Source organism: Lemur catta, chromosome 5 (genome assembly GCF_020740605.2).
Source record: "Lemur catta isolate mLemCat1 chromosome 5, mLemCat1.pri, whole genome shotgun sequence".
NCBI lineage: Eukaryota > Metazoa > Chordata > Mammalia > Primates > Lemuridae > Lemur > Lemur catta.
Genome location: NC_059132.1, coordinates 73492393 through 73518599, shown reverse-complemented (window position 1 = coordinate 73518599; position 26207 = coordinate 73492393). Strand labels below are relative to the sequence as shown.

Sequence of the window (26207 nt, the reverse complement as noted above, 5' to 3'; positions counted from 1 at the left end):
GTTCTTTTGAAAGTTACTTGTCTTAATAACAATGTACTTTTAATCTATTCTAGGGAAAATAAGTTTGGAAAGAAAATCTACAAATAATTAGTTTATTGGAGATTTTTAATCTATGTAACTTTTCTTGGAATTGACAGTTAAGAATTCCATTCAAATTATATTATGAACTGACCTAAGCCAATTTAGAACTTCAGAAAAATGCCTGATTCTTTTGATAAATGTAAGGAGCTTCCAGTAATTGGAGACAGGTGAGAGCTACACACTCCCTACACCCCAGGTGCTACCAAAGTACATACGCAAGCAGGCACAAAAACAGACAATCTGTCCTTTTCTGGGTAGAATTTCTCGTTTTGTTCTCGCGCATTTAGATAAGGACTATGCTAGTTCACTCTGAGGTACACACGACATTCTCAGGGCAAGACAAGCAAATCTCACAGTCAGGTGGAAAATGGAACCCTATGATTAGCCGGGGAATCACAGAAGCCGGGCTTGGCAGGTTCTGGGGCATTGACCATTCAGTTCACTAATGGAAAATATTCTTCAACATCCTTAAAGTAGAGAAAACCTCTTGGACTATATTTGAAGCATTTAGGCAACCAACTTTGGAGAATGCATCACTAATGATGGTATATCTGATGTCAATCAAACACACTAAGGGAGTTACACATACATGGCACTGTGTATATTAGGTAGATAGTGAGGGCCTCTGGCCTCCCAGGTATGAGAGGGGACAGGTACCCGCCCCCCCTTCAGGTAACGGCCACAAAGGGAGGCGAAAGCACTGTCAATCAGAACTCAGCAGGCTAACTGCAAAAGCAAGCAGGAATCCGGAAGAAGAAATTCCTAAAAAGCCAAGCAGGGCAGGCACAGCAGGGTCTGGAAGATGACCAAAAGTAACCTCGGGCCAATTATCATTCATTAGCATAAATCTGCATTGCAGTTTTGCCACCCTACTCCCACCAGGACTTTCAGAGAGGCTCTCAGGAAATCCAAATGCACAGTGAGACTCAGGTTATATAACTAACACCTGTCCATCAAGGTGATGAATAAGCCACACCTGATGGGGAGGGTCCAACCCAGACAACACCACAGGAAAACTTTAGCTAACAGTCAGGGCCCTCTTGTAGCAACAGGGGGCCTGCTGGCGGGCTGTGGCGAATCTGTCTTGCCTTTACTCAGTAAAACTCTGCTTTGTCATTCTCGGACAAGAGCACACCAAGAACCAAAGACAGACAGCAGACCTGCCCTGGTCTAGTGGTCAGGATTCTTCTGTGCTCTCTGCCACAGCCCAGGTTGGACTCCTGACGCAGGAACCAGATAGAGACCTGACATTTGGTGAACCAAGCCAGCCAGTGTTCTACTCCCAGTGTTCAACCCCCGGGGCGGGAAGCAGATGGAGACCTGACATGTATACTTCAGTATTCTCAGAACACATTACCATACAGACAATTTGATTTTTTCTACAAAGGAAAACTTTCAACCTTTAATTCCAGTTATTTACTGCTATATTACCAGGCAAGTTTTCTCTTATAAATTTAAATTATTGGGAGCTACTAAGTCAAATAAAACTTGTCAGAATTTTGCAGATTTGGTTTTGCTCCATTCCTCTATTAGGTAAAAGTTTATTAAACCAACTGCTAATCATGTTGTTACTTTTTGTATTTTTAGGACATCAAAGTCAACATCTAAGATTTCTAAGTTCCTCACCAAAAATGAACACATTTTTCTTCTTACCGCTTGTAGGTATAAACATTATACTAGTATTTCACTCTATTTTAGATTTTAACAAAGTCAAGTTATATTACCAAAATTAAAACCATGATTCAAAATAAGGTTTTTAAAAGAATCATGACATTCTCCCAAGGCTTTAACATTGCAAATCATTTTGATAATAATTGGAAAACTACTAGATACTATGCTTAGCAACATTATGTTCAATCATAACCACAACCCTGTATTCCCACTGTACAGATGAGGAAACGTCAGCTCAGGGGAGTTAAGTGAGCTGGACAAAATTACCACCCAACACAGGATTCAAAGCCATGTTTGCCTGGCTTCAAATCTTAAACTCTTTCCTTTTTAATTAACAAATTAAACTGCTAAACTATGCAACTCAAAATAACAAAAATCACACAAACACGCCACATATCCTATTTCATACCTTTAATCCTCTGAAACTTCCTGGGCTAGTTGGGGAGGAACTGGAGGATTTCGTAGATTTAGGAGTGGAAAGTTGGCTGCTGGGAGTTCCATTAACTGACCATGAGACAACAAAAGAGACAGAGGTCATTAAAACCTGCAACCACCGGATCATATAAAAACACTTAGTGCATGCACAATATAGCTCCAATGACGCTGCAATTCATTTAAGCTCAAAGCAGATGGCAAATCAGCAAAAAGCAAAAATAATGTACCTTATTGCATTACAGACAAAAAAAAAAAAAAATCAGACAAATAGTGAAACCAGATTTTCAGTAATAGTTTTCCAACAGTGATATAAACAAATATAAAAGACATTATGGAATTAGAGATATGAATGAGAACTAGCCCATATATCTTGCCTGCCAGCAATGGTAGAGAAATGAATGGCTGTCATATTTGTAATGTTTACTACGAAGGCCACTTCATAACCGCCAGTATTCACTGTCTTGGTGTATACCAACCTGAGTAACCAAGAAGTTCACATGGCTCTCCTAAATCAATTACACCATATTCCAAATACATTTTCTAAGTATATTCTTAATGGAAAAGGAAAATTATTAGTAGTGTTCTTTCTAATACCTACTTATTGGCTTGAAGGCCATAAAAGACATTCTTCAACTTTCTTTTTATATAGACTACTTATTTCTAATTCCTTCCATTTTTCTTTTCTTCACAGCATAATTTCCCCATTATTTAGCAAATCTTGGTAGTTTTCTATGCACCCTTTCCAAACCTCCGCACACTTCTTTGGTTTAAAAGCTCTACTTAGATCCTATGCTAGGAAGAGTATGGCCACTATTGTTTAGAGAGGAAGGTGAAATCTGCAGATTCTGTATCACAGAACTCTGGTCAGACATTTCAGAATGACTTACTATGCTTACTCCTATCATTTGTATCCATTGCTGTAGTGATTTCACAAAGCTGGGAGTTAACATCTAGTAATGGTATGTTTTTCTCCTCTAAAGAGTATTTGTAATCTTTTACTATGCATCTTAAAAGCTTTTGCCCAGAGTAGATGAAAACTGCCATGCATCTTTATGGAAAGGAAAGAGAAGTCTGTCTGCCCCCCCCTTTTTTTTTTTTCCAATGTGAGAAAGCAGACAACTATTATTTTAGATGATGATGATAAGTATAAAAAGCCAAATGCAGAAGTAAAGGCCCTGAATAGATAACTCAAAAAAGTGAGCACCTGTCCTAGAGCAAAGGCAGAAATCCTGGATCAACAAGTATTAATGATTAGATGAATTGCCTCTAAACAGGGATATCTGGGCTTATGAAGTCATGTTTGTTTAGTGTACTGTTCGTTTAAAAAATTCAGTGAAGACAAAGAAATTTTCAGTAATTTTTAGATTTCAAAACTTTAATATTTCTGACTCAAAACCACTTATTCAAAAATAATGGTCAGTTATCTAGATTTTCTTAGCAAATATATGTGGGTACTTAGAATCTACGTAAAACACAACTAACTATATAATTAAAAACATGTAAGAATATTCAAAAGCCCTGGTTATTTCTCAATTAAGTGAAATTTCAATTAATATTCTTTTTTTTTTTTTTTTTTTTTTTTTTTTGAGACAGAGTCTCGCTTTGTCACCCGGGCTAGAGTGAGTGCCGTGGCATCAGCCTAGCTCACAGCAACCTCAAACTCCTGGGCTTAAGCGATCCTACTGCCTCAGCCTCCCGAGTAGCTGAGACTACAGGCATGCGCCACCATGCCCGGCTAATTTTTTTCTATATAGATTTTTAGCTGTCCAAATCATTTCTTTCTATTTTTGGTAGAGACGGGATCTCACTCTTGCTCAGGCTGGTCTCGAACTCCTGACCTCGAGCGATCCACCCGCCTCAGCCTCCCAGAGTGCTAGGATTACAGGCGTGAGCCACCGCGCCCGGCCTAATATTCTTTCTTTTAAAAAAATTCTTTGAAAGGTAGAACACAAAGGATTTTTAGGGCAATGGAACTACTCTGTATGATACTATAACGGTGGATATATGTCATTATAATTTTGTCCAAACCCATCAAATGTATAACACTAAGAGTGAACCCTAATGTAATGGACCTTGGGTGACAATGATGTGTTAATGTACATTCAACAGTTGTTACAAATGTATCACTCTAATGGGGGATACTGATGACAGAAGAGGTTATGCATGTTTAGGGGAAGGAGGTAAGTAAGAAATTTGTATCTTCCATTCAATTTGGCTGTGAACCTAAAACTGCTCTAAAGAACAAAGTCTTTTTAGAAAAATTAGCCGGGCATGGTGGCTCATGCCTGTAGTCCCAGCTACTTGGGAGGGAGGCTGAGGCAGGAAGATTGCTTGAGCCCAGGAGTCTGAGGTTGCTGTGAGCTAGACTGACACCATGGCACTCTAGCCCGGGCAACAGAGTGAGACTCTGTCTCCAAAAAAAAAAAAAAAACTCTTTAAAAGGGATTCACATAAAATAGAGATTACTGGGCAGGCACAGCAGCTCACACTTGCCAGCACTCTGGGAGGCCGAGGCGAGAGATTCATTTGAGGCCAGGAGTTCGAGACCAGCCTGGGCAACACAGTGAGACCCCTATGTCTTAAAAAAAAAAAAACTTTAAAAATTAGCCAGGCACAGTGGCACATGCCTGTAGTCCTAGCTACTTGGGATGCTGAGGCAGAAGGATTGCTTGAGCCCAGGTGTTCAAGGCTGCAGTAAGCTCTGACCGTACTACCACACTCCAGCCTGGGTGACAGAACAAGACCCCATCTCTTAAAAAAAAAAAAAAAAATGTAGATTATTATGGGCAATAAACCAGCAAGCTTGCCATGAGCTGGGACTGATTTCCTCTTTTTCCCCCACTCCATCCCACACAGCAACCTGCATAGGTAACCAGTTCCTAATCAATAAGTACCCTTAGCTTTCACTGGTATTCTGGATGGCACATTCATGGCAAAGGCTCCCTTGGAATGGTGACAAGAGACTAAAGGACAAAAAGCAGTTCCTGCAGATGGTGATCTCTGTCGCAAACCAGTCTTCCTAAAGACACACCCCTGCCTAAGCAGAGTTTCTTAACAAAACTCACTGCCAGGAATTTAACTTGTGTCAATAACTACATGTCTGTATTTTCCCCAAAATAACTTTCATCCTAAAGACATACTAATCACATGTAGCCTTCTAAGTTTTTTGATAGCATCTGGAAGGTTCTAAAAAAAATGTTCTCTAATGAGTGGCTCTTATTTTCACTCCCTTGCACATTTCTCCAGTTTGGAGAGTCTGAATGCGACCCTGGACAGAGCCAGGTGGTGCCCACTGACCAGGGCTGGAACAGGCAGCCGGCACCTTCCCCCTGCCCCACGCCGCCGCTACACCCTGGATTTTCTCTCCCTAAATTTTGTTTCTCTCCTCTCAACTCTAAGGGAAGAAATAAACTTGGGGGTTTTTGTTTGCTCTCTCTGAATACATTTTATCTTGGCAGACTATGAAAGATTCACAAGCTAAAAACCTAAAACAAAAATTTGAGACTCAAACTATGGTAACCATTTACACATTTATGTTGCCCAGCTTAATGTCTATATGTTTATTACATACTATTAGCTATTTTGGTAAGTTTTGTTGAAGGATTTAGTCAACTAGAAGACTTCACTCAAAGCAGTACTTCTGTCCCAATATTGAAAAAGTACAATATTATGTTTACAAAGTTACGAGCTCTATTTGAAATTCCCATTTGTCCCATGGAAGTTTTTAAATGGTAATAGGTATTACATAGGCTAAAAAGCAGAGTCTGTAAAAGCAATACTATTCCAGGGTACTGTAATTTTAATAATACAAAACTCTCTCCCCTTCCTGGTGGAAAAAAGAAAACGCTATATAGATAAATGGAGTAGCTTTCTTCAGAACCACACTGAAGTCCCAGCAGTTGACTCAGGCTTTCAGTTTTCTGTAACTGCAGTAAGTGCTGAACACACTTTGGATCTCTTATAAAGAAAGACCATTCGCTCTCTGAAATGTGATTTTAAAATCTCACAACCTTTACTTAATGAACTTGGGGCCTAACTCTATTAACCCAAATATGTACTCAGTCGGGCCGGGCACGGTGGCTCACCCCTATAATCCTAGCACTCTGGGAAGCAGAGGCAGGAGGATCAACTTGAGCTTAGGAGTTTGAGACCAACCTGAGCAAGAGCGAGACCCCATCTCTATTAAAAATAGAAAAAATTAGCCGAGTGCAGTGGTGCACACCTGTAGTCCCAGCTACTTGGAGGCTGAGGCAAGAGGATTGCTTGAGCCCAGGAGTTTGAGGATGCTGTGAGCTACGCTGATCCCACGGCAAACTCTACCTCTACCCAGGGCAACAGAGCAAGACTCTGTCTCAAAAACAAAACAAACAAAAAAACAAATATGTATTCAGTTAAAAATTTTGTATACTAGAATGCTATGATTTTTCTTAATTTCTAAGCATTCTAAATTCACATTAAGAAGAATTATTCATACATTTATTAGGCTATATGATGGAACAGTTGGTCTGTAGGAGAAACGTGGCTATAATACATGTTTTTAGTTCAATATGTTAATTTTCCTCTTTGGCCCTCGGGGGAAACAAAATTGAATTACTCATACTTGATTCTTGAACCATTTTCCCTGCTTTTATTTAATCATTTCCCTGATGTGATAAGCATCTGTAAACGTATCGCCAAAAACAGTAGCTAGGAACCTGGCAAAAATCTACATCTACCATATGATTAGCCCAGGACAGTGTGTTTATGCAAATTTCATATTATATTAGGTTTCCCAGTTTTAAGACACTTTACAGAGAGCACAATAAAATTTGAAATAAGGGGAACAGCAGAGACATTATCTTCAGTTAAAAATATGCATGTTATGTTGTCAATTGTCATATTTTTAGAGAAACTATGTTTAACCTATAACTTTAGGGAAATAGTTTGACAATTAGAAAGACTGCAGTGCTACCTCCTTGTATGTACAAGAAATACCTCCTAATCCTACTCTGGTCTATGCTATTATGAAGTACTTTGGCTTCTAAGAGTTTAATGATTCCTCACTCACTACCCCTCAACATACATGCACTTAGCCCCAGAATGGGGGGAGATAAGGACAGAAAAGTACAATTGTTTCTATTGACATTTTCATATTCCCAAAAAACTTTAGCCGTTTTCAGTTAACAGAAGATTTTCTAGAATTAACTAGAAGATAGACCCCTTGAGGCAATGTGCCTCCTCGACCACTTTGTGTTTTTGACTATACCAGACATGCACTTGGCAATCTTCTGATGATCACCAGTTCTCTAACAAAAGAAAGAGGCAGAAGTATCCTATGCATTGTGAAGCATTTCATACCACACAGATGTGCACTGGAATAAGCCAGATACATTCATGGAAATGGAGCAAAAGGAAACAGAAATGTGTCTAAAGACAAAAACAAAAACCCAGCAGAGCAACACAGCCATAATAATCATGGCTCACCTGGGGATTTGGCGGTAGCATAGGCACTGGAGTAGTGGCCACCCCTCCTTACTGTACACATGCAGTATACACAAAGCAGAAGACAGTAAGGAGAGCGGTTATTCAGCAGGTCTAAATGTGTACACAAAAGAAGGGTAAAACAACCTGCCCTAAAGAAAGTGGGTAGGTTTGGAAGGGAAAGGGGTGAAAAGCAGAATGTCCAAAACACTTGGCCTCTGATAAAGGCTGATACTTGAGACGGTTTTCATTGATAATACTGTCACACATTCCAGATTCCCCACCTGCAAAATCATGGTTTTTCACTATTCTCTCCTTAATGGGAAATGATATCAACAAATTTATTCTTAATTATCAGAAACAAACCCACAGAATCAATATATGGAGATATTTATGATGTTTTTAGCTTTTAAAAATGACAAAACCGTCCAAATTATAACAAGTTTATAGGCTTAAGATCTGAAAGAAATTTAATTACTTAAGCCTGACTCTTAAGTACCACTTTTCAACAATACTTGTTGCTACTATTATACTGCTTGATGAAGGAAAAGCCAGTGGAAGTCTGTCAAGTAAATACATGTCTGTACAGTGTATGTGTTTTAGAACAACAAGAATTAATATTAAGAAAATAAGTACCTATAATCATATAGCACAAAATTCAAAGTGCAGTATACAGTGATCAAAATGTGAAACACTGCTATGTAAATACTGGAAGTCTCTAGATAATCAGGCTGCTTTCAAAATGTGTCAGAACAAAAACACACAGGTCTCTCAGAAGAATTATTATAACTTTGGGAAACTCACTTATCTTTTTGGTTTTAAAAGTCATATTTTCTAGACGTTATTCCAGAATCAGGCTGCACATGAGCCTGGCAAAGACTATTAGCTCATAACAACTAAGAAAACTAAAGGAAAATGATCTGTGCCTTCTACGACCATGTATTCCTTTCCATTAACTACCTGAAGCTGGTGATTTGCTGCGTCGAGAGGGCCCAGGGCTTTTGGATCCAGAATACTTAACAGCTGAGGATCTAGAATAAGACGACTTCAGGACACGGCATTCTAGAAAAGAACAAAAGTGCATTAAATAAATCTGGTGTTAATACTGACCAAAGGGAGATTACATGTGATTGTAGTTTACTGCCTAGAACCAGTATCTGATCATTTCTCTATTACTGTTAATTTAACATACAAAGCAACGATCCCAACAGTACATCTGAGGTTATCTTCATTCAGGCTACACACCTGTGACACCACCTCATTGTTCCAGCTGGAGCTCTAAATGAACACAGAAATCCCAATGTCCTAACTTGACACACACACACACACACAGGCACAGTAATCCACACACGCACAACTTTTCTTTGTTAATCAGTAGCATTGATAGGCAAAGACTACAGTCTTACTATCTTCTCCAACTTTTTGACTGTCTTATTTTGAAAGGGTATGAGACTACAACTTATGAACCCCTTACTGTCTTATTTTCCATCTTCCCAAAGTATGAAGCATCAAAAATGAGGAAACTATCTTTAAACAATTACTGGTCTTTCCCTAAATGACCACATAAAACAGTATTCAGAGTACCAACAGTAATTATAGCTAAAAATAATTGCTTCTAATTTGAATAACTGAGAACTTGGGTTTTGGAGTCATGCAGATTTTGGATGCATCATGGATCTGACATTTGCTAAGTGGGGTACATTGGTTAGATTCTTTTTTTTTTTTTTTTTTTTTTATATAATATATTTTTTTTTTATTTCAGCTCATCATGGGGGTACATAAGTTCAGATCATATACATTGTCCCTGTCCCGCCCATCCCCCCGAGTCAGAGTCCCAAGCGCGTCCGCTCCCACTCTCCAGACAGTGCGCCTGGCACTCGCCATGTATTCATACCTCGATCCCCTCCCCCCCCACCTCCCCGGGTCTGCACCCTCAAGCATGACCATTCCCCAGAGGGTGCGCAATGCACTCGTCATGTAGGCATACACCCATCCCCTCCCCCCACCCCCCCCATCCCAGTCTGATATCCAATTGGTATCCTTCCCTGATGTACATTTAGGTGATGATCAGGGAAACCAGTTTTCTGGTGAGTACATGGGATGCTTGTTTTTCCATTCTTTGGATACTTCACTTAGTATAATGGGTTCCAGCTCTCTCCAGGAGAACCAAAGAGATGTCGTATCATCGTTATTTCTTATAGCTGAGTAGTACTCCATGGTATACATATACCACAGTTTACTAATCCATTCGTGGATCAATGGGCACTTGGGTTGTTTCCACATCTTTGCGATTGTGAATTGTGCTGCTATAAACATTCGGGTACAGGTGTCTTTGTTAAAAAATGACTTTTGTTCTTCTGGGTATATGCCCAATAATGGAATTGCTGGATCAAATGGTAGGTCTACTTGAATCTGTTTAAGGTATCTCCATATTGCTTTCCATAGGGGTTGCACTAGTTTGCATTCCCACCAGCAGTGTATGAGTGTTCCTGTCTCTCCGCATCCACGCCAACACGTGTTGTTTTGGGATTTTTTGATAAAGGCCATTCTCACCGGAGTTAAGTGGTATCTCATTGTGGTTTTGATTTGCATTTCCCTGATGATTAGGGATGTTGAGCATTTTTTGATACGTTTTTTGGCCATTCTTATGTCTTCTTTTGAAAAATTTCTATTCATGTCCTTTGCCCATTTTTTGATAGGATTGTTTGATTTTTTCTTGCTGATTTTCCTGAGTTCTAAATAGATTCTTGTTATCAGTCTTTTATCTGATGTGTAGTATGCAAAAATTTTTTCCCATTCTGTAGGCTGTCTGTTTATTTTCGTGACTGTTTCTTTGGCTGTGCAGAAGCTTTTTAATTTAATCAGGTCCCATTCGTTTATTTTTGTTGTTGCTGCAATTGCCTTAGGGGTTTTCTTCATAAATTCTTTGCCTAGACCAACGTCTGTGAGAGTCTTTCCTACATTTTCTTCTAGAATTCTAATCGTTTCCCATTTAAGGTTTAAATCTGTTATCCACCGTGATTTGATTTTTGTGAGAGGTGAAATCTGTGGGTCCTGTTTCAGTCTTCTACATGTGGCTATCCAGTTTTCCCAGCACCATTTATTGAATAGGGACTCTTGTCCCCAGAGTATTTTTTTGTCTATTTTGTCAAAGATTAGATGATTATATGAGGATGGTTTTATATTTGGGTTTTCTGTTCTGTTCCACTGGTCTGTGTCCCTGCCCTTGTGCCAATACCAAGCAGTTTTAAGCACCACAGCTTTGTAGTATAGTTTGAAGTCTGGCAAATCAATACCTCCCATTTTGTTTTTATTGCTTAAGATTGCTTTTGCTATACGGGGTCTTCTCTGTTTCCATACAAAGTGTATAATTATTTTTTCTAAGTCTGTGAAAAATGATGTTGGTAATTTAATAGGAATTGCATTGAATCTATAGATTACTTTGGGTAGTATAGACATTTTAACGATGTTAATTCTTCCAATCCATGAGCATGGTATGGATTTCCACTTATTTACGTGTTCTGCAATTTCCTTCCTTAGCGTTTCATAGTTCTCTTTATAGAGGTCCTTTACCTCTTTAGTTAAATATATTCCTAGATATTTTATTTTCTTTGTTGCTATTTTGAAAGGTATTGAGTCCTTAATTTGGTTCTCCAATTGAATGGTATTGGCATATATGAATGCCTCTGATTTGTGTGTATTGACTTTGTAACCTGAGACATTACTGAATTCGTTAATTAATTCCAGGAGTCTCTTGGTTGAGTCCTTGGGGTTTTCCAGATACAACATCATATCATCAGCGAAGAGTGAGAGTTTGATCTCTTCTGTCCCTATTTGGACACCTTTGATTCTGCTCTCTTGTCTGATAGCTCTCGCAAGGACTTCCAATACAATGTTGAAAAGTAATGGGGACAGTGGGCAGCCTTGTCTGGTTCCAGTTCTGAGTGGGAATGCTTTCAATTTTTCCCCATTCAGTATGATGTTGGCTGTGGGTTTGTCATATATGGCTTGTATTATTTTTAGGTAGGTCCCATTTATGCCTATGTTGTTAAGTGTTTTTATCATAAAAGGGTGTTGAATTTTGTCAAATGCTTTTTCTGCATCTATTGAGAGGATCATATGGTCTTTATTTTTGCTTCTATTTATGTGGTTAATTACATTTATAGATTTTCGTATGTTGAACCACCCCTGCATCTCTGGGATGAAGCCTACTTGGTCGTGATGAATTATTTTTTTAATCAGCACTTGGATACGATTTGCTAGAATTTTATTGAGAATTTTTGCATCTACGTTCATGAGAGAAATTGGTCTGTAGTTTTCTTTTTTTGTTGCATCCTTTCCTGGTTTTGGTATCAATGTTATATTAGCTTGGTAGAATGTGTTGGGGAGAATTCCATCCTTCTCAATATTGAAGAATAGTTTATGTAGGATGGGCACCAGTTCATCTTTGTATGTATGGTAAAATTCAGGTGTGAACCCATCTGGACCAGGGCTTTTCTTTTTGGGAAGGTTTTTTATTGCTGTTTCAATTTCAGTTCTTGATATTGGTCTATTCAGGAATTCTATTTCTTCCTGATTGAGCTTGGGAAGGCTGTGTGTTTCTAAAAATTTGTCCATTTCCTCCTCATTTTCCAATTTGTGTGCATAAAGATTTTTGTAATATTCATAGATAATGTCATGTATCTCTGTGGCTTCGGTTGTGATTTCTCCTTTCATGTTCCTGATGGAAGTTATTAAAGATTTTTCTTTTCTGCTCTTGGTTAGTCTAGCCAGTGGTGTGTCTATTTTATTTATCTTTTCAAAGAACCAACTTTTTGTTTTATTAATTTCCCTTATAGTATTTTTGTTGTCTTTTTCATTTAATTCTGATTTGATCTTAACAATTTCTCGCCTTCTGCTGGGTTTGGGGTCAGTCTGTTCTTCTTTCTCCAGCTCTTTGAGTCTATTCATTAAGTTGTCTATTTGTAAGTTGTCTGTCTTTTTGAAATAAGCATTTATGGAAATGAATTTTCCTCTCAGGACTGCTTTAGCTGCATCCCATAGATTTTGATAAGTTGTGTCACCTTTGTCGTTTAATTCAAAGAATGTTTTGATTTCTGACTTAATTTCTTCTTTTACAAAATTGTTATTCAGAAGAAGGTTGTTTAGCTTCCATGACCTTGAGTAGGAATGAGAGTTCCTGTTAGGGTTCATTATTACTTTTATTCCATTGTGGTCTGAGAAGATGCAGGGTATGATTTCTATTTTTTTAATTTTTTTAAGACTTGCTTTATGGCCTAGGATATGGTCAATCTTAGAGAATGTTCCGTGAGCCGATGAGAAGAATGTATATTCAGTGGATTTAGGGTAGAATGTCCTGTAGATGTCAGTCAGGCCCATTTGCTCTAGCCTTCTGTTTAAGTCTACTATGTCTTTGCTTATTTTCTGCTTGGAGGATCTGTCCTGTGCTGTCAGTGGGGTGTTAAAGTCTCCAACTATTAAAGTGTTGTTGTCTATCATTTGGTTTAGATCGAGTAGGATTTGCTTTATGAATCTGGGTGCACCTAGATTGGGTGTATATATATTAAGTATGGTTATGTCTTCTTGTTGAATTGTGCCTTTCACCAGTATGTAGTAACCGTCTTTGTCTTTTATTACTTTTGTTGGTTTAAAGACTAAGTTATTGGAAATTAAAACTGCCACACCAGCTTTCTTTTGGCTACCATTTGCTTGAAATATCAAGTTCCATCCTTTTATTTTCAGTCTAAATGCATCTTTGCCGGTTAAGTGTGTTTCCTGAAGGCAGCAGATACTTGGTTTGTGTTTTTTTATCCATTGGCCCAGTCTATGTCTCTTGAGTGGGGAATTCAGGCCATTGACATTTAGTGAGAGAACTGATAATTGGGACAGATTTCTGTTTATCTTATTGGGTAGAACTTCTTTTCTATGTTTTCTCTCTTGAGCCATTGTGGTGGCTAGAATTTGATCTTTAGTTCTTGGGTGGCTTTACATTCGTGGGCCTTTGTTGTGATGATCCGTGTGTAACTCTCTTTTGAGTACTTCTTGGAGGGGTGGTCTTGTCTTGGTGAATTCCCTCAGTCCTTGTTTATCTGAGAATGTCTTAATTTCTCCTTCATATAGAAAGCTTAGCTTAGCTGGGTACAAGATTCTAGGCTGGGCATTATTCTGTTTCAGAAGAGTGAGAATGGGGCCCCAACTTCTTCTTGCTTGTAAAGTTTCATTTGAGAAATCTGGCGTAATTCTAATGGGTCTCCCTTTGTATGTTACTTGTTTCTTTCTCCTTACAGCTCGAAGAAGTGTCTCTTTAGTGGATATTTTGGTCAGTCTGACGACTACGTGGCGTGGTGTTTTCCTATTTGCTATGAATCTACCAGGGGTTCTTTGAGCTTCTTGAACCTGTATATCTAAAGTTTTAGCAAGGCCTGGGAAATTTTCTTCTATTATGTCTTCAAATAGTTTATCCAGCCCTTGCTTATTATCTTCTTCACCTTCAGGGATGCCTATAACTCTCACATTAGGTTTCTTCACATAATCCCACATTTCTTGAAGACTCTGATCTTTTTTCTTATTTCTTTGCTCTATCTCTGTGACTGTCTTATTTAATTGGAAAGAGTTATCTTCGATTTCTGAGATTCTGTCTTCTATTTGATCTACCCTGTTCTTGAGACTTTCCACTGTGTTTTGTAGCTCCCTGAATAAATCCCTCATTTCTAGGAGTTCAGTTTGGTTTTTTTTCAATACGTCTATTTCTTTAGTGAATTTTTCTTCCAAATCCTGGAATTTTTTTGCGGTTTCTTTGCGGTGGATATCAATTTTTTCTTGTATATCATTCAGCTTATTTATAACCCAAGACTGAAATTCTTCTGGTAACATGTTGGTATTCTGAAACTGGCTTGTGCCAATTGGAGGAGAGTTGGTATTTCTCTTTGGGGGGCGAGGTTTCCGTTTGGTTTTTTGTGCTCCCCATATTTTTCCGCTGAGCCCTTCCCATCTGGCTCTATCGTTAGATCTTTTCTCACAGCTTTAGTCTAGTTAACAGCACGTCTTGTACTCTGTTCTTAGGCTGTGGAACAGTCTAGGAATGTTGCTTCCTTTATCTATAGGGGGAGACTGTTGTGTGCTGTTTAGAGTTTCTTTTTTCTATCTCAGTTGGGGGACTGCTTCTGATGGGTCCACCCCCAGAGGGTTGGCTTGACCTAAGACCAGTTTGGCAAGTTAAATCACTGTGTTGTGGACTTTCAGTTAGTAGGCAGGATTCACACTATTTGCAAGCAGAAAGCCTCTTCTCCCTCTCTTTTTCTTTCCCTTCCTTCTTCTTTTTCTTTTTTTTTTTCTTCTCCCTCCTTCCTCCCTTCCTCTCTCTTCCTCTTCCTTCTTCTTCCCCCCCTGACTTTTGGTTCTTCCTCTGGATGTGTGGTTTCTGTCTCTTTCTGCAGGAAAGACACTGGCTAGGCAGAGGAGGCAGTGCCCTCACTCCCTCAGTGCCCCAGCTGCTGCAGCTCCCACGGGCAAGGGTCTACACTGTCCCAGTGTTCCCAAGGTCCAGGCTCCACACTCTTGCGTCTGGGGAAGCACTCAGTGTTCACACCTGGGAAGGGGACCTGGAGAGGGTCTATGGATCAGGGGATGGAGCCTCCTGGGGAGCCGCCTGGCACCCTATGGCTCTGCAGCAGTTAGACCTTGGCCCTCACAATTGCTGCTGCCCACCCGCAGTTCGCTGGTACTGGGGGGCAATATTCAGGGACCAATAGGAATCAGACCTGGGGGTCTGGAGCACTCAGGAGTATACAGTAGCTCTTGGGCTGGAGGGCCACCGGAAAGGAAAAAAGAAAAAAAAGAAAAAAAAAAAAAGAGAGAGAGAGAAACAATATGAATAACAAGGAGAATAAAGAGAAAACAAGAATGAAAAGAGAAAGAAAGAAAGAGAGAAATAAAATAAAAAAAAAAAAAAGAGAGAGAGAGAAACAGTATGAATAACAAGGAGAATAAAGAGAAAACAAGAAAGAGAAGAGAAAGAAAGAAAGAAAGAAAGAGGGAAATAAAATAAAAAAAAAAAAAAAAAAAGAAAGAAAAAATCTCGCTTTAATATTTCACACTCGCGGCCCCTCGCCTCGGCGCAGGCCCGCGTCTGTCCCTTTAAGAGATAGGGCGCCGGAGCGCCACCAGAGGCTTAGCTGTGGGAACCAAGATGGCGACCGCGCATCCGCCGGTTGCAGGCGCCCGGGGAGAGCGTTCAGAGCTCGGCAGGCGCCAGGGCCCACAGTAGCTCCCCAGCCGGAGAGCTGCCGTGGGGGCAGAAAAAAGCAAAAAAAGTCCCGCTTTAATATTTCACGCTCGCGGCCCCTCGCTTCAGCTCAGGCCCGCGTCTGTCCCTTTAAGAGATAGGGCTCCAGAGACGCGTCAGAGGCTTAGCTGTGGGAACCAAGATGGCGACCGCGCATCCGCCGGTTGCAGGCGCCCGGGGAGAGCGTTCAGAGCTCGGCAGGCGCCAGGGCCCACAGCAGCTCCCCAGCCGGAGAGCTGCCGTAGGGGTAAAAAAAAAGCAAAAAAGTCCCGTTTTAATATTTCACGCTCGCGGCCCCTGGCCTCGGCGCAGGCCCGCGTCTGTCCCTTTAAGAGATAGGGCGCCGGAGAGCCGCCAGGGTCCAAGCTCTCGCCCGCCTATGTCACCTGTCCTCGGAGCTCCAGGTCTCCCGTGGTGATTCTGCACCGATTTCAGTCAGATCCTTGACCGAGTGGATGTGGGGGTCAGTGGGGAGATCAAGCCGCTTTGCTGTGGGGCTGAACCCGCCCCACTGTCCGGTGAGGCAGGTACGGCCGTCCCGCACTCCGCTCTCTGTTTTCCGTCCCGCACTCTCCAAATTATCTCGGTCTGATTTCCCACTCGCCTCTGTTTTTTACTGTTCCCTGTGTCCGACGGTGATTCTCCGTGGGTTCACCTCACCCTTCCTGTGGAGGAGCAATCCTCCAGTGTTGTGGCAGGTCGAGATCCATGCCTTCCTTTCCGGGAGCACAAATCCAGGAGGTCACCTCCACTCCGCCATCTTCTCTCCTCCCATTGGTTAGATTCTAAGCCTGTTTTCTTCCCTATCAAATTGGGAAGGATTAAAATCTGCTTCGTATGCTTGTTATAAGGATTAAATTAGATAACATATTGTCTGTAATTTACTTTTAAAATACTGCAATTTATACAGGAAGATTAAAACGTGGGTTAGTTTTAATCCATACCCCAGAGGCAGTAACTTGACATGTGAAGTACACTAATCAGGAAAGTACACACCACGGGAGGCTAGTTAGCATGTCAAAGACCCTAATCAAAACCTTACACAAAAGGAGCAACTTCTGCTTAATTAGCATTGTGGATGTTAGTTAGAAAGTATCCATTGTTGAAAAGTATGGTGTGTGGATTAGTTAGAAACATCTTAAAGGCACTGCCTCTGTTTTGAGCAGGATTGGTAAACATAAAGAGCTAATAATTTAGAACCTCAGCACTATACCCTAGAGGTTGAGGAACTGGAGCCAGTCCTGCATTAGTCTGAACAGATGATGTGGTTACATGATTTAAGATTAGGTTAGCTGAATTCTGAATTTTGAATGGATATTTAATGCAAGATGTTGTCAGAAGCCTAAAAGGACAGAGGGGGACTTCATTTTACCAAAATCACAATACATGTTTAAAAAAAAAAAACAAACTGATTTTTTTAAAAAAAATCTTTGCCTCCCTAATAAATGTACCTGTGGCAGAATTAGGTCTGAGACTTGCTATCAACTGTAAAATCACCATGTAACAGTGGTGGCATAATAGTATTATTAACAGTAACAACGAAATAGCAGTAGACACATACTATGTGATAGGCACCAGACACCCTTCTAACTGCATGACATTATGTTAATTCATTTAATCCTCACAAAACCTTATAAAATAGCCATTATGATTCCCACTTTGCAGAAGGTTAAGTGACTAGAGATCAAAAGGGAAGAATGGCTCTCACCAACCTCTAACTACTGGAGGCCATCAATCATCACCACCAAAAACTGCAAGTGATCCAACCAGTTTAGGCAAATGTATGACATACACAAACAGCACTGAGTACAATGCCTGTACACCCATAGTAAGTGCTCAACAAATGTTTTATTATTGTTGTGGCTCAGAAGCCAATACCCCAAAAGATGGAGCTTTGACATACAGAAGAAGCCTCAAAGTGTCTTTGACCTCCTTTCCCTGTCTTTTCTAAAGAAGCTGAAGTTCCTTCTTCTGCCTAAGATCCAGACCCACCCAGGAGAACAATTGTTTATTCTTCCCTTCCCTGTAAGATCACGAAGGTAACCACACCTGAACAGACCCTTTCACTGTCAAAGAGAACTATTTACAAAAGTTAATCTCTGTTCCCAGATCCATCCATTCTCCCAAACAATCCCTCATTGTCCCTCAGCAGAATTCATTCTCCCCAGGCCCATAACCTGTTTGGCCATGCTAAACTTCAGAACCTTTTGGGGGATGGGCAATCACTCTGTGATTCTCCCCCATACACACGTGTTGAAAAAATGCGGCTGCCTTTTCCCTTGGCTCTCCTACGTCATTATTATTATCCCAATTAACTTTACAACCCAGAACATAATTAGTTTCAGTGTGTCAATTTCCAAAATGACTACTGACATGTAAGTTATATTACAAAACTAAATCTCAAATTAAGATGTAAAAGACAGATAATATGCATATTTCATTTAACCTGAATCACACAGGAATGAAAGCATTAGCACAGATAACACAAAAGGACATTATTTACAATTAAGGACTTTCTGGTGGTGTTACCAGCCTAAAGTAGGGCCCGCCCAATAGAATAATACGATATAGAAAACCTCAAATAAATTTGCCAGAGGTGAAAAACAAAACAGAAAATAAACTAAGAGTAGAGAAATGAGCCCCAAACATATAGGTAACTGATATAGTGTAACAAGAAAGAATTACAGGAGGAATTTTGGTAGCACAGACTGTAACGTCTCAGATTTTTAAAAGCCTATGTATTAGGTAGATAGCAAGGGATTCTGGGTCTCCTCGGGACAAAAGTGGGTGCTGTTGCTTTGGTGCAATTGCCCCACCTGGGAAGAAGCACAAGGGTGGGCCCCAGACCCCCATCTTGGTTCTAGTCCACCCTAACCCTTTCCTGAGCAACTGCCATACCTGGGGCAGGAGGGAATACCCTATGAATGGCCAATCATAACTTCGCACGCCAGCTGCAAAAGAATGCAGAGGACTCTCTAGCCCATGGGCCAAGTAGCATACGTACCACAGAGTCCAAAAATTGACCTAGAACAACCTGCATGGGTAGTCAAGACTCAGGTCATGCAACTCCAACTGTCCAATCAAAATGGTTCTATGGTGACCTTTGAGCCAAAGGGACATCCCAATCCAGACACTATAAAACAAGTCATACACCATAACCAACCCCTTTTGCTCTCTCTTTGCTATGACAATGGGTCCAGTCATGGAGTATGTACCATGCTCTGTGAACCTATGTCTTGCTCTTGGCTCTATAATCCTATCTTTCTCTCCTCAATAACCTCATTTTTCATGCTTACTTTGATGTGTCTGGCCACTCTTTGGTCATGAACCCACTAAGAACCAACACTTCAGACTAAAACCTGACATCACTGTATTTATTTGGTAATATATTTCTCTAATTCTGGACTGTCAAAACCACTACAACTGGAAGTGGCCTACTATCCATAATTTTTTAAAAGCCAACTTTCCTCATCTATGGAATTAAAGAGCAAGACTATATTTCTAAAATCCTGCTCCTCTGTGAAATGTTATGTGTGTGTATAATTTTACCTCATTTAAAGCTGAAATTGACTTCACTATGAGCTAAAATAATCACTATTACCAAAATAGGTTTAAGGTTATTTAAGACAACAGGGTAAAGCAATACTCCCAGAATAACATTTGAAATCACTGAGATTATTGCAAAATAGTTGAAAACTATATATACTGGCTAAAATCAAGAAAAGAGGATTTCTTTTTTTTTTTTGTTCCACCTATGATGATTTTTTTTCTAAATGCAGTCATATGTCACTTAACGACAAGGATATGTTCTAAGAAATGCCATCATTAGAGAATTTCACCATTGTGTGAACATGATAAGAGTGTACTCATATAAATCTAGATGGCACAGCCCACTACACATCTAGACTATATGGTACAGCCTATTGTTCCTAGGCCATAAGCCTGCACAGCATGTGACTGTACTGAATACTGTAGACAACTGTAAGACAGTGGTATTTGTGTACTTAAACAGATCCAAACATACAAAAGGTATGGTAAAAATATGGTACTTTAATCTTATGGAACCACCATTGTATATACCGTCTGTCATTGACCAAAACATCATTATGCAGCATATGACTACATAAACAATGCATGTTATTTTTAAAAAGTTGTAAACAGAAACAATGAGGTTAAAAGAAACCTTGGATAATCAACATTAACAATTTAGTTATTATCTTATTAAGCATTTCTTTATGCACACACATCATGAAAAATGTACAACTAATTGTTTTAGGTTCAACATGATCCATGCATTTAAGGTGGTTCTGAAGGAGGGTGCAAGACATTTCAGAGGCAAAATAATGCAAGAAGAGATGGAACTGAACTGCTAAAAATAACTACTTGTATAATTGGCCCCATGAACAAATTTCAATGACTCCTATTTTTTTATAATGCTCTTCCTTAACTACACAACCTTTTGAGTTGTTTCCAAGAAATGGTGGGTTTTCTGCAAGACAAAGGAGCTGAGATTTTGAAAGTTCCTGGGCACAATTCCTGATGCCAAGATTCACCATACCCCACAACCTGCCCCCAATACCTGTAGCCCCTCGTTAGTTACACCACAACTGCCCCAAGGCACATGCCCCTTCATTTAAAAGTTCATTATCTTTTGTCCAAGAATCAGATTTGAGGCTGCTTCTCTCATTCTCCCGAGAAGATGTCTGTCCTATTAAAAATTCCTTTCTTCCTTGGCAATCCTCGTTGTCTCAATAATTGAATCTTTGTGCAACCAGCAAATGGACCTAGACCAAAACCCATTTGCGGTTTCAACAACACTTGAATTAGGTGTTGGGTTTTTCTTTTCTTTTTTTTTTTAAATAACCAGGCAAATGATTTCATGTTATTCTGTATTTTCTTTAGAACAAAAAGAGTAATGCCAATGCCATCTTTCTTTAACATGCCACATCTCTTCACATGCACTGAGTAGCTAAATCCCAAGCCTTCTTTTCAGAAGTTACGAAGATGGTCAATGAATTGCCTTACCACTGTGATCCAGGACAAAGTCATCTTGGGCATAACGGAATTTTTCGGGTCCACATGCAATAAAAACGTCATCATCACCAAAAAAGTCTTGCAGACAAGTAACCTGAAAAAAAAAAAAATCATGTCCAAGAAATAAATTAGAAACATTAGAATTGAAATAAAAAGCAAAAATTAAATATATTTTTAGGCTTCAACGACAATGTTGAGGTAGAAAAGAAAGATGTTTTTAATATCACACTACATTTCCAAGCACTTTCCTTTTACACACTTTCTCTTGAGTTCAAAACGACAGTGTGAAGGGTTCATGGCAGGCATCAATAGTCCTGTTTTATAGGTGAAATCAAAGATGTATAATACATGTGAAGATAAGCAATTTTTTCTCCCCAGGGTTCCTAATGGATGGGTGGCAAAGATGGGGTTGATGGTGGCCTCTGCTCCCAGTTGAGTGTTACTTGCCATTCTGCCCTGTCCTGGCAACTCCAGTTCCCAGCCGTGTGACCTTGGGCGTGACTTCTCTATACCTCCGGCATAATGCCTTGGGTTGTTCTGAGGATTAATGTATGAGAACTACTTGGAACAGCGCCTGGCATATGAGTGCTCCGTGTGTTAACACTCATCCCCATCACCACACCACCATCATCGTCATCAGGGGACGAAGCTAATGAGACTTACGCTTCAGTGCTCTTCCAAGGCCCTGTGCCTAAATGCATAGTCTTAATTTCATATTCCACTATGTTAGTTTCAGACCCTACAGAATTTGGATCTAGCCCAGGGAGTACATTCATCCATTTATCCCAGCGGTGACAAGAACTATCTTCTAGGATTTTGGACATAAACAGGCTCTATTTTTACCTGTTTGCACTATACAGTTTCTTTTTTAAAAAGTAATCCATTCCCAATAATAAAACCACATTGCACTAGTACTAGCAATCTCAGTACTTCCCTAAGTCTTTCCGATCATTATTTAGCTTTTTATTGGAATTAAAATAAATCTCAACATAGAGTTAGAAAACAACTTCCAGAGAGAAGACAGTGAACTAGATACAATGCAGATTACTCAGATCACAGTACTGAAGTGACCCAAATGATAGACTTTTTTGCAATGCAAAATGTGCAAAAGCTCTGTGGCAAGTTCAGGCTTGGCATCTTCACCAGGAAAAGCTAGAAGTCCCGGAACACAGTGAGAGAAGGGGAAGAGTCACTGTAGAAGAGGAGACCAGAAAGGCAAAGGGCCTTGTCAGCCATCGGTAAGGAATCTGGCTTTACTCTGAGATGGGAAACCACTGGATGATTTGAGCAGAGGATTGCCACAACACTACTTAATGTTTTAACAGGCTCACACTGTGCTGATGCTAGACTGTAAAAGGGCAAGGGTAGAGAGCAGTTTATTTGGAGACTATTGCTATTCTAGGCAAGAGATGAGGGTGGCTTGTGCAAAGGTGTCAGGAGTGGAGACAGTGAGCTGGGATCAGTGAGCTGGATGTAGGGATATGAGGGAACAGAGAAAATTATGATGGTGCAGGGTTTTTGGCTTGAGCAGCTGAAAGGACAGGGTTAACACTAACTCCAGCAGGGAAGAGTGCAAGATAATGGACAAGCTTCCTGGGGGAGTGCTTTGCAGTGTGCTGGAAATCAAATCAAGAAAGTGTTTCAAGGGAGAGGGAGTGGTCAACTGGCTGTCAATGTTACTGACTGGCCCAGTAAGATGAACATTGAAAGGTGACCACTGAGTTTAACAACATGAAGATCACTGGGATCTTCACAGAAGAGTTTTGGTGGAGTAGCTGGGGAGAAAGCCTGATTGCAGTGGGTTTAACAGAGGATAGAAGAGCAGGAGGCACTGAGTATAGACAACTGTTTCAATGAGTTTAGACTGCACAGGAGGGCAGAGTAACAGGAAGGTGGCAGGAGGAGAAAGTGGAGTAGTGGTCAAGAGAGCTTGGTTTTTAAGATGAGAGAAACAATAGCAATTACTATGCTGCTGAAATGACTCAAGAGATGGGGGAAAAATTGTGACACAAGGGAAGGGTGGAATTGCTAGGGCTATGTCCCTTCGTAAATTAAGAGGGAATGGTATCATGTGCAGGTGAAGGGACTAGCTCTGGATGGGGCCACGGCCAGCCCTCAGCAGCAAAGGTGAAGAGGCAGAACAGCGAGGTGGGATACACAGTGGTGGGGCTGGTGGGTGTTTCCATTTTCTGACTGCTTCTTATTCTACTGAGAAAACTGAAACAAAGTCATCAGCTTAGAGTGAGGTTGGGGGAGGAGGTGTAGCAGGTTGATGGAGAAAGGAAAGATGTGAAACTACAATCTGGGATTGAGGGGAGAGGGTGTGGGGAAGGAACTGTGATGTGCCTGCAGGCAGCACTATAGGCCCACGGGAGGCCCCACAGCCTGCACAAGAGAAATTTTCGTTCTAAAACTAGAAAGAAGTCCAGCTTACACAGTGTTTTGGAAAAATCAAAACCTTTGGGGCTGGGCGTGGTGGCTCATGCCTGTAATCCTAGCACTCTGGGAGGCTGAGACAAGAGGATCGCTTGAGGTCAGGAGTTCGAGACCAGCCTGAGCAAGAGTGAGGCCTCGTCTCTATTAACAATAGAAAAATTATCCTGGCGTTGTAGCGTGTGCTGTAGTCCTAGCTACAGGCAGAAGGATCACCTGAACCCAGGAGTTTGAGGTTGCTATGAGCTAGGCTGACTCCAGGGCACTCTAGTTCAGGTAACAGAGTAAGACTCTGCTAAACAAAATACAAAACAAAACAAACAAAAAAAAACCTTTAAAGTTGGAATTATTATTATTTCATGAGGTTGCAGCATTCAGCCAGCCAATAGAAGAAAACTGATATGAACACAGATGATACAAAAGACTAGATGCATAGTGCTAGACTGCAGTGGGAAGCCATGAGCACAAAACCTCTTTGGGGCTTTTTTCCATGTTTAAAACACAACTTTGGATTCAGCCGAGTTATAGCGTGGGACAGGACGGGCCTTTCCTACATGGGCTGAGGCCAGCCTGCCTTCCCCTGGTGGGAACAGCCTGAGCCGTGCTCTGGGGGAGGCCATCTGGTGTGAACAAGGTACCTACCAGACACGGGGCACCAGCCCACTTATCTTTCGTAGTTCCTCCTATTAAACTTGAACTGAGCAAAAATAAGAACAAAAACCTACACCATGCTGATAATGTGTAACTAAGGAATGAAGGAAGCAATTTCTTTACCATGGTTGGTTTAAAATACAAGTCTATGTTCATATTTGTCACATTCCACTGACAGCCTTCACCTGTAGAAAATTATAGCCAAAAAATTAACATATCTTAAGCTCTCAAATCCTTTATGGAAATATGACTTATGTCATATACCTTTAAATATGTTTATATACACACATTAAAGAATAAATTCTGCCAACAGCTCCCTAGAATAATCATAAAATGGTAAGAAAGATTTCACTTAAATGTAATATACCAAAGCAAAGCATTGGTTCATTTCTATATATGTAAGCTACATGCACAAATATCAATATTTTTAGATAATGTAGATAAACAGAATGGTAAGCATATCAATCTTATTTTTATGCTAAAATATTTGTGTAATACTAGACCTCTTTAGTGCAGTCATTATCTGCCCATGCTTAAGTTTCACAAGAATATAAGACTATATATTTTATTTTTTTCCTATTAGTAGCCCAAATTCAGCTGATACTTCTTAACGTAAAACATCTGATAAAATGCCCAGGGTCTGATATGAACTCAAATAACTCTCTCTCACCAATGGGAGCCACGTTATTTTACTACTGTACATTTATTCTAACATTAATCAAGTGACTACTCTATGCCAGGCATAAACAAAAAACAAGCAGCACACAGTCTAGTAGAGGAGATAGACAAGAAAACCAGTAATTATAGTTCAAAATGTCACATTAGGGTGAATGCTGTTAATAAAAGAACACTTTGCCTGTTATGGAAATAAGGAGCACAAAGAACTAACTTGATGAAAGTAGCACCCATAAAATAAAATATTCAGTACATTTAAAATATTTCATATGTTTGGATAATTTTTTCTTTTGTGTTTTACAACATATTCCGTGTTCTTTAACTCTGGTGATCTGTTTGTTCCTGTTATCATTAATTTTTTAAACTGGAGTTTAACACTTAAGTATGAGCCAGGTCACTAAATCCGTCTCAGAAAAAAAAAAAAATCTATATAACAAATAACATCTTAAAATCATTCTTAACAAGGATGAGAAAAAGTGTATCAGTTTAGAAGACCTCTTACTGTTTGCTTCTCAATTCTTCCTTCAATGCAAGGAAGAATTAATTCTTCCAGAAGCTCTTTGGGAATAATGGATGTCATGTGGCTGACAAAAGAAAGCTACACAAAAGAAGGGGAAGTATTATTTCTGCTAAGGTGCAAAATTAAAGCCATCAGTAGGATCTAATGGGGAAATATCCAAGTGAGAAATAATGTATCTACAGGAGCACATCTAAGTTTTCCAAATGAATGGGGGCCACTGAAAACAGTAATTTTTCTATCCTTCAATAGACAGATTAATTGGGTCACGGCGAACAGGTGCCAGCCATAATTTCAGCGCTGCTTCTTAATAGCTTGCCACAGCCACTTTCTTTTCCCTATTTGGTCTCTGTTAAGGGATCTACAGACACATGTGAAAGCCCTGAGATCTGCTAAAAATATTATGCATGTTATTAGGCGCATAATAAACCTTTCCCCAAAACAAAAAGGTAAAGAACATGAAGATGTAATCTTCCCTGGAAACTTGCTTTCTAAACAAGAGAGGTTGTGTGAGGTGTCCCTTTCCTGATCCATTGACACACTTTGGGAATCTTTTGTTTCTCACCCTTTGCAGAGTTACAAAGGAATTGGTGCCAGAGCAACTCCTTTCTGCTCCAAAATTCTAAAGTCTAAATAGTTTATGAAAAGAGCTTTTATTTATATTTTAGGAGACTGTTTTCAAAAAAGTTGAGTGCATTTTTCTGAGAGAGAAAAAAAAGGAACACTGTGATTAAATCATTAATGTTCGTTTGAGATTTCTTTCTGTTCAAGTTTTAGCTTCACATGTCCTCAAAGAAATCTTCAATGCCCCTCCAAGTCCAGGTTTTCCCTTGATGCTTTGTAATTCGCCCAACATAGACATTATCCTTGAGGTAATCACCTTGTTTTGTGTCTGGACCGTCTACCAGACTGTGAGGTCCATACATGTAGGATCATTATCTTATTCATTACTGTAATTCCAGCACA

At 39.9% G+C, this 26207-nt stretch overlaps 1 protein-coding gene across 4 annotated transcripts in view; it reads right to left on the bottom strand.

Moving 5' to 3' along the window:
* Positions 1-26207, bottom strand: part of DCLK2 (doublecortin like kinase 2) — a 153228-nt gene that overhangs the window by 41703 nt on the left and 85318 nt on the right. For all 4 annotated transcript variants that reach the window (XR_006735373.1, XM_045552102.1, XM_045552104.1 and 1 more), the window contains exons 3-5: positions 20957-21059; positions 8608-8709; positions 2162-2256 (exon numbers count right to left, since the gene is read on the bottom strand). Coding sequence is in view for 3 of the 4 variants with exons in the window: in XM_045552102.1 (XP_045408058.1) it covers positions 2162-2256; positions 8608-8709; positions 20957-21059 (300 nt within the window). In the remaining variant the exon portion in view is untranslated. The remainder of the gene's footprint in view (positions 1-2161; positions 2257-8607; positions 8710-20956; positions 21060-26207) is intronic.